Raw genomic sequence first — 9503 nt, 5'->3', positions numbered from 1 at the left:
CAGAGGCAACGAAGATGAGGAAGACTATGCAGCACATAAACAGGTGTCCGACCACTTATAAGAAGCCTGACGCGTTTCACGAACCGGTCTTCCATGTTTTTGATAAGGCACAATCAAGGAGATGTGCTTGTATGAATCTGCCAAACCAGCACTGGATGGATGATGAAAGCCTCGTCGACTCATATATATGGTGACAATCTCTGCAGTCCTTGCTTTTGGAAGTTGGAATGTGCCATATTCTGGAAAACAATTCCTGGATTTGCAAATGAATGGCCGCGGAGAAATTAGTTGACTCCATGTTTTATGTTTTTTGGATTTACTTATATGTTTACATGACTATGATAGACTTCGTTTGTAGACTTATAATTCTTATTTTAACAAAACTTTTTCCGTGTACACTATCGGTGTACACTTTTTCCGTATACACTTTTCCGTATACTCTTTTCCGCATGTTCAATAATATTTTACAGGACTTAATCAGTTGTTAGGGTGAAATAAAAAATTATAAATACTAACATGTTAATGACTTAGTAGACTTCAGTACAATTACGATTACAACTTAGTAGACTTCAGTCAAAGACTTCAGTTTTAGTACAATATCCTAAACGAAAATACAACATATTTGGCAAGTTAATTATAAGATAGGTGGCCAAAAAACTTTCACACCTATCATCTACCAATTGCTAAAATGACCTCCAATCACATTGAAGGTCATTTATGCAAGTAGCCCAAAAGTTGCCATAAAAATCAAAGTTAGTTTTAAGAACGGAAACACTAAGCTTTCTTATCATAGACATCCAGCCTGGTTGCATCTAGCTTATCATGGCCCCTACAACCTGTTTCGTCAAAGAGCTCTGCAGCCATTTTCTCCCTGATTTTTTCGAATGTTTTTATCGCAAAGTTCTGGAGGAAATGGCAAATCCAATGCATGACACTCGATGTACTTCAGGCAGTACACTCCGCAATCACCACTCTGAATGTTTTGAGGTATCTCCGTACATGGTACTCGCGAATGGGTGAACGGCGTGTATCTCCACTTGTCATCGTCAGGTGCACAGGTCTGAAGAAGGTAGGGTATCATAACCGCAAGAGGCTCCACAGCTTCGGCAATTTGTTCGTCAGATGCATATTTGGTTCTCGCATGGCTATCCCATATCGTGATATGCCTCGACACAAATGAGACCCATATAGCTACCCAATGGTCCTCCCTAATGTGCAACATGGAGTACAAATAGTCGACATAATATGCCCACGTCTTCTTAGTCTGGCAGTAGATAGGTAATTCGCCAGTGTAGTACAAATATGCTCCAGGCGGTAGAAGTTTGCCAGACCCATCTGCATTCGGGTCAGAGGTTTTGAAGTCTTTGTAGTCACACCTCCAAACAGTATCAAACATGGAGTTGAGAAACAAATCCGGTCGGATACAAACCACTCTGGATGCTTGGATAATCGCAGCCTGAGTAGGTTAATGTAAGCTTCCATGTGCTGCACATTGGTGAAAATAAGACATGAGTGAAGTCTGCAAACGAAGTCTAAATTATGCAAAGGAAGTCTATTATAGAAGTCTACGTATGAAGTCTAAACATGAAGTCTAATATGAGAAAGTAAAACACTAACCGTATCAGCTAGCCATTTCGTCGGTGTCTGGAGAATGTAATACCACTCGATCGAAGAGTGTCTTGAGCGTTTTGGATAGGCACTGTATAAGTGAAAAAGTTAGATAGGAAATAATACTATGAGGAAGTCTACTTACATACGTATAGAAGTCTACTTACGGGTTTGATTTGATAAAGTTCATTAGAGTGATATGCTTCGCCTTGACACCGGTTTGATCAAAAGGATCATATCCACGGACACGGCCGGAGTGAGATGCCGACGATGGAATGATGGCCTTTGCGGTGTTGTTTCCTAAGAACGAACTCTTCTGTGTCGCAGCCAGCTGGCGGTGTCTCGCACTCGTTGCTCGGGCAACTATCTGAGCCGCTTCTCTGGCTTTGGCATTTTTGGCTAGTGCAACCGCGTCGAAGTCAACATCACACGTCTTTGGGTCAATTTCACAAAAACTAGGCTTTGGGGCATCTTCTTCCTTCATCTCTGGGGCCTCTTCTTCCTTCACGGCAGCCTTCTTTCCTTTTGCATCCCCGGGGGCGTTAACACTCTCACACGCACCAACGTTGACATTATCTTTCATCGGAGCATCATCTTTATCTGAATTACTCTGCAGTTTATTTTCAGAAACAGGCATGAATATACAAATGAGTACACCAATGCTATAATTTAGTAACATGTTTTATCATAGTCTGAAAATTGTAAACAACTAGTTTTGAAAACATAAGTAAATAATCTCACATGGTACATCACACTAGTAAACATGTTCGAATTCAAATGACATTAGTATTAAGTGTCCCTAACTTTGTGTGATCTTGTTTGCATGTAATGTTTTCGTATAGGCGGAGGGTTTTTGGTACTAACCCCTTCATGCTTCTTGGATCCAGTGCTGGCTGCTGGGTTGGCTCTACATTGTATTTAACCTCTTCCTCAGTGTGCTTCGCCGACCCTGTAGTCAACTCTTCTACCGCATGCTCTACAGATTCAACCTTCTCGGTGAGACGTTTGATATGCTTTTCACAGCTACCAAGACCATTCAGCATCTTGATTGAAAAGCTTTTGAAGCATAGGTCGAAGTGCGCTTTCATAGTAGCGAGAACTCCGACCCCTTCATCACCAACGAATGATGCGGCAGAAGTAGAGGCTGTGCAGGATCTCTTGCGACTTGATTCATCTGAGGGAAGGCTCCTCTTTCCGGCTTCTGCCTTGACGATGTGTGCACCCAAAACACCTTCCAAAGGCCAATGGTTTTTTGAGAACTTGAAATTGGGGTGATGGAGTGCATTGACAATCTTGACAATATCTGGATCCTGTTTGTCATCATCCCACACGGGAAACATATCTGCCAAGTCCTTAGCCACGCAGCACTGTATGCAAGCTTGGAAAAACACAATAAGTAAATGGATTACTAGCCATATGACGCCTCGGAAAACTACGTATGAAGTCTACTCCTGAAGTCTAACATAGTAGTCTACTCCTGAATGTCTCACACTATTAATGGTACATATAGAAGTCTACACATGAAGTCTACTTCTGAAGTCTACTTTGAAAATTCATTACTACATAGAAGTCTACTACACTAATACAGTACCTGTTTTAGCATGTTGGCTTTGACGTTCTTTCGTCCTCTTGATCCTTTGTAAGCCAGCAAAAGAGGTTCTTTAGTAACATTTGGCAATGGTTCGCCAAATTCAGCAGCAAAATCCGGTAGAGCATAGTACACCCACACTTGAAGAGCTTGCACAAATCCTTCTATATGAATGTTTTTGCTGAGATCTTTCTCCTTAACAGACTTGATCAAATGCTGAAAAGCAATTCTTCCCCATGGAAACTCCTTAAAACCTTCGAGATCCATCACTAGTCTGGCATGGTTGACATTTTGGATGAGCCAGGTCTCGTTGCCACTATGAAACCAGCGTAGATCCCAAGATAGCCCAACCGCAGCCTATCATCCTGAGACCATGATGAGCAGTTGGAACAGGCTTCGATAATTTCGGTAGTGCTTGGGCCCGACTCGGCATCGACCCCCATTAGCTCCCAAAATGCACGCATGTCATCGACAAGTGCAAGATCAGTTAAAGCCAAGTCACCCACGTACCCGCAGTTGAGTCCGGTGATCTCCTCAAACTCATGCAATGAAAACCGAACTGGAGTGGTACCAATCAGGCTCCATATCTCGTACCTCTGCTTGCAAACTATCTGAAAGGTCAGCATGTGGTGCACCAAAATCCAAGTCGTGGAACTTTAAAAAGACACCCAACGGTGACTCGTAAATCTCTTCCCATTCATCCTCTTGTAGAGCTGACTTTAGTGCAGGGACCAGCCTATAATCATCAGCATAATAGCTGATGCTTTTATCTGGGGCTGGCTCAAACCCCTTGGTGTACAGTCTTCTAGGGAATTCAGAGGCCACCATTATCTAACACAGATTTCTGCATCAACGGTAACAAAGCTCTAATGAGAAAAACTAGTAACGGTTTGAAACTATACACGAATGAAGTCTACATTTTCAAAATGAAGTCTACTTTATCAAAATGAAGTCTACTTTATCAAAATGAAGTCTACTTTATCAAAATGAAGTCTACTTTCACAAAATGAAGTCTACTTTCACAAAATGAAGTCTACTTTCACAAAATGAAGTCTACTTTCACAAAATGAAGTCTACTTTCACATTCTAAGTACAATTCGAGTCAAGAAGTTTACTGAAGCCAACCGAAGCAATCTTAACATCAAAAAAACAGTATATTAAGTCAACGGAATCCACATGAAGCAATCAAAACATCATAAATACTGCATATGCAGTCTACAGAACCCAACCGAAGCAATCAATACATGATAAATGCGGTATATGAAGTCTACTAAAACAAATCATCGAAATGGAATCTACAAAGTTTATAGTGGGAAAAAACCTAAGTCAAACCCGACGGAAAAAATTACAAGGAAGATAGAAGAAATTTAAGAATTGCTAAGTATATAACTTCGGAACAACATCTGCTAACCGTTTTGAGGCAGGAAATGACGTTAACCTCCAACGGCGAAAGCAGATCTGCAAAAAAAAAAAAAACCCCTAATTTCAGATCTGGAAACTGGGGGTTACGAAAACGGAAAGGTGATGAATACGGAGGAGTAGGGAAGCATGGGGGTGTGGTTGAGGAAAGAAAACTTGCATGAACGAGTTTATCGGCGGCGGTTCTGTATGTCGGCGGCGCCGGAGCAGAGAAACAGAAATCGCCTTCGACTTTTTTTTTTTACACGAACTTTCGACGGTTTTTTTTTAACGGGATCTGTAAAATTTGTATATATACTCTGGTAATTCTGTACGGTTCGGGTAAGTTTTTTTCGGTTAAGGTTACTAATTTTCCGGGGTCTAGGTAAATTTACCCGGTTACAGGCAGTTTCTTTTGGTTAAGGGAAGTTATTCTCGGTTTGATTTCGGTTTAAATTTCGGTTAGGTTAATTTATTCGGTTTAGTAGACTTCAATATAGAAATCTACAACTTTTAAAACCTAAATTATAAATTTACTTCTACTTAATTTAAAAACATACATTACCATTTACCAATATGAAAAAAAATAATTTCTGTACATTTGGGTTACGATTACGGAATTTATGAATGTAAATTTGATACCAAAATAATTTTTTAAAAATTTTAAAATTAAATTTACAGATTTAATTACTTAATAGACTTCATTTCACTTTAGTAGACTTCGTCAGGGTGTAAACGGTAATTAGGACATCTGTTTTTTGTTTACTCAAATACGATTAAATGGTCTTTTCACTACCCTTTTAGGTTATTTCTGCCTAATATTTTTTCCGGGATCTACTTTTGTATTCAAAGTCAAGTTTTGGGTTATTTTTAGCAAAAACCTCATATCTTTAATCCCTGACTGTTTAATAGATGTATCCTTGCTATTAAAGAAAAAGAGGTTGTCTAAAATTAGATTGTTATCATAGCTTTAAGGAATCAATACATTTTGCTTATTTGGTTAATCAATACACAATCACAATCTATAAATTCATAAGACTGATTGTTTATATAGATCAGATTTTAACAATTTATTCTTGATTTGTTTTCCTTTCCACTTATGATATTAACTATCATTTTCTATAGTTTCATACAGAATATTGGAAATATATTTTTTTCTTTGAACTCGCAATTTCTATAATTGTTTTTAATTCAATTTTTTTTGGTTTTCAAACAGTTTTTGTTTTTGTTTTTTTTCCTTTTATTATTAATATTATGTCAAAATCTAATTAAAAGTTCTATCGTGATCATACGAATTACTAACTTTGAAACATTTTACTATATATATATATATATATATATATATATATATACTAGATAAGTACCCGCATATATACAAATTCTTAATTTCATATTTTATAATGCGTAAAAAATAAAAATAAAAATAAAAAATGACATCACTAGTAAAAATATATAGTACTTAAATTTAACAATAAAAATATCAATGATCATAAAATATTTACACACAAAATAATAGGAATACAATAATCAAAACATAACTACATTAATATAACAATAACCACTTTATAAATTAACATAATTTTCATAGTCTAGATAAGTATCTGCATATATGGAGATTTATAAATTGATATATTATAATTCGTGAAAATAAAAAAAATTATTAAAAAACCAAAAATGAGACCACCCATAAAATATGTTATACACAAGTTTAAAAATAAAATTATCAACAATCATAATATATTAAGATTTTTTTGGTTGCGAATCTGTAATCTATTAATTTTTTATGCTTAACTGAAATATAGTTTTTAAAAAAAATATAAAATGTCATTTTTCTTTCTTTTTTATTAATCTAAAAAATTTTTTATTTTTACTTTTTATTATTAGAAACTAATTATAAAATTAATTTTTAATAAAATTTATTGAAATATAATTAGAATTTATCAAACGCATATAATTTTTTTATATTAATACATGTCACGATCTAATAAATTACTAACTTTAAATCTTTGTCCTTTTATATGATTAGAAACGAACTATAAACTTTCATTTTTAATAAGATTTGGTAAAATTATAATTAAAAATTCATTAAACACATGTCAAAATCTTATCGATTTATTTAACACATATCAACAATGTGGTGAATTTCTAACTTTGAATATTCTACTTATTAATTTATATAATATTATATATATCTATATATATATTTATAAATGTTTATTCATGATTTGTGGAAACATATTGGTAAGAAAATTTTCAAACCGAATAAACAAAAAGAAAAACCGATAATTCCGACCAGAACCGACCACAGAACCGTAAGCGCACAGCTTTACTACATTTGGGAAGTGTGTGTGTGTGAGAGAGAGAGGAAGGAGGAGCCAAAAAAATAGGAGTGAATTTCAAATTGGCGCTCAAGCTTTTAACGTATCTTCCCAAAAAAATTCCCCCCAAATTTTTCGAATCTATTTTTTCTTAAATCCCTCCAAAATCCCCCACAAATTTCTCATCCCATCGATTTCTTCAAACATGTCAGATCTGCCGCCGGAAAAATCGAAAATGGCTCTTTCTTCGTCTTCTTCCGTGCCGGAATCTTCTTCCTCTCTACACCATTCCTACAGTCGGAAGCAGAAGTCTCTCGGCCTTCTTTGTACCAAGTCAGTACCTTTTTTTCTCTGTAATCCATCCTCGCTCTGGTAAAATTTTGATCTTTTTCTTAAAGTTTGCTTCTTCTTCTTCTCAGTTTCTTAGCTCTATACAATCGAGATGGAATCGAAATGATTGGGCTTGATGACGCCGCCACAAAATTAGGTTTTTTTTCTCTTACCCAAAACCCAGTTTCCGATGTTTGTATGTAATTTCCACTTGAATCTGAAGTTGTCCGAATTTGATTGGAGTTTGGCTTTTTTTTTTCTTTTTCCCAGGTGTCGAGAGGCGGAGAATCTATGATATTGTTAATGTGCTGGAGAGTGTCGGGGTGAGATTTGCTCTTGTTATTGCAGATGTTATTAAAACCTGTTCTGTAATGTTTGCTTAGAAACGAGTCTTGTCTTAATTTTAGGTTTTAACAAGAAGAGCCAAAAACCAGTATACGTGGAAAGGATTCGCCGCTATTCCAGCAGCGTTAAAGGAGCTACAAGTGAGTTTCTTTTTTATTCGTTCTTGAATTTCAAATCTCATTTCTTTTGCAAGATGTAGCGATTTTGATTTGCAAATTCTCATAGGTAGTGTTCATGATGCAGGAAGAGGGAGCTAAGGACACTTTTCACCGTTTCTATACCAACGAGAATGTCAAAGTAGGTGACTTGGATGGGTTTTGTTGTCTCTAATTAAGCCTTGATTTGTTGTCTTGATGCTTGTTATGCTTAAAGTCTACTAAATTTCAGGTATCTGATGATGAGGATGATGATGAAGAGTCTTCTCAGCCTCATTCTAGTAGCCAGGCTGATAGTTCAAAACCTGGCTCTCTTCCCCAATCTTCAGATTCTTCAAAAATAGGTACTTTGTGTGTGTGTGTGTGTGTGTGTTTGAGTGTAAATCCATTACACAGTAGATTCAGTAATGTACCAAGTTCTAGATAAAAATGAACCATCTTGTCAGTTATATAAGGAGCACTGGACATTTCGTTGATTCATGAGATATTGAGAGATGGGATTCATGAGATATTGAGATATAATGTGGAATCTCTGACATTTCGTTGGTTGGTTATGTGTGACAGATAATCGACGAGAGAAATCTTTAGGATTGCTTACTCAGAACTTTATCAAGCTCTTTGTTTGCTCTGAAGTAAGTGAGAAGTTGAAAACGATTTTTTTTTTTTACAAACTGAGTTTTTCACCAAGTTGCTAAAGATTTTTTTGTTCAATGTGCTATAACTGTTTAGGCTAGGATCATCTCCCTTGATGAGGCTGCGAAATTACTGCTTGGTGATGCCCACAATACATCAATAATGAGAAGTAATTATCTTCATCTTTGTGACTTAGAGACTCTTTTGTTTATGTTGCAAAGTCTCTTGAGATATACAATAATCAATTTGTTGACACATTGATTACTTTTCCGCAGCAAAAGTGAGGCGGCTTTATGATATCGCGAATGTCTTGTCATCAATGAATCTCATTGAGAAGGTAAACTCAAATTATCATAGCTGCAGTGTTTATGAACCATCTATGATTTGTAGCCGTAATTTAGTCTTACTATGTGGTTTTCTCTGGTGACAGACTCATACCTTAGATTCTAGAAAACCAGCTTTCAAGTGGTTGGGATACAATGGTGAGCCTACTTTCACACTGAGCAATGATCTAATGCAAGCCGAATCAAGAAAAAGAGTGTTCGGAACTGATCTTACAAACGTCAGTGTCAAGAGAAGCAAAACCCATGAAAATGCTACAGAGAGGAGGCTAAAGATGAAAAAACATGCAGTAGCAGAGAGTTCTTATAGCAAAAGCTTTGATGCTCATGAATCAAGACATGGATCAAGAGGTTACCAGTTTGGACCTTTTGCACCTGCCACTGGTACATATCCGACTCCTGGTTTGGAAGATAACCCCAGGAGAGCTTTCGATGTGGAGAATCTTGTTTCGGATTACCGTCCCTCTTACCAAAACCAAGGTTGCCATAATTTACTCACATCTATTTGATATCCAATTTGACAAAGATTTTGCTAGAAATCTAACATATGAAACACTTCTTTTTTGCTGAATAAAATTTCAGTTTTGAAAGACCTCTTTGCACATTACATGGACGCTTGGAAGTCATGGTACAGCGAAGTCACCCAGAAGGATCCATTACCAAATACATCACAACACCCTTAGAAATTCTTCTTCTTCATCTCTTACCTGTGAACATTTTCTTTTTGACCACTGTGGATTTCGTTTCTCCACACAATGACATTAATTCGCCGATTGCACAACCTCTG

The 9503-nt window shown here is 36.5% G+C and overlaps 2 protein-coding genes across 2 annotated transcripts; one reads left to right on the top strand and one right to left on the bottom strand.

Moving 5' to 3' along the window:
- Positions 1 to 774: 774 nt before the first annotated feature.
- On the bottom strand, positions 775 to 3463 carry LOC112087833. Its single transcript, XM_024157850.1, has 7 exons — positions 3200 to 3463; positions 2473 to 2975; positions 1776 to 2270; positions 1618 to 1699; positions 1430 to 1485; positions 945 to 1376; positions 775 to 871 (listed from the first exon to the last, which is right to left on the bottom strand). The coding sequence occupies exons 1-7, from the start codon at positions 3461 to 3463 to the stop codon at positions 775 to 777; spliced, it is 1929 nt and encodes a 642-aa protein (XP_024013618.1).
- A 3513-nt stretch (positions 3464 to 6976) lies between these two features.
- On the top strand, positions 6977 to 9472 carry LOC18020986 (E2F transcription factor-like E2FE). Its single transcript, XM_006404228.2, has 11 exons — positions 6977 to 7245; positions 7332 to 7399; positions 7513 to 7565; positions 7650 to 7727; positions 7831 to 7884; positions 7975 to 8086; positions 8307 to 8374; positions 8472 to 8544; positions 8651 to 8712; positions 8806 to 9196; positions 9299 to 9472. The coding sequence occupies exons 1-11, from the start codon at positions 7118 to 7120 to the stop codon at positions 9397 to 9399; spliced, it is 1188 nt and encodes a 395-aa protein (XP_006404291.1). The 5' UTR covers positions 6977 to 7117; the 3' UTR covers positions 9400 to 9472.
- The last annotated feature ends 31 nt before the right edge of the window (positions 9473 to 9503 follow it).

Source organism: Eutrema salsugineum, unplaced genomic scaffold (genome assembly GCF_000478725.1).
Source record: "Eutrema salsugineum unplaced genomic scaffold, Eutsalg1_0 scaffold_16, whole genome shotgun sequence".
Taxonomy (NCBI): Eukaryota; Viridiplantae; Streptophyta; class Magnoliopsida; order Brassicales; family Brassicaceae; genus Eutrema; species Eutrema salsugineum.
Note: the sequence above shows the minus strand (reverse complement) of the source record. Positions and strands in the feature narration are given on the sequence as shown.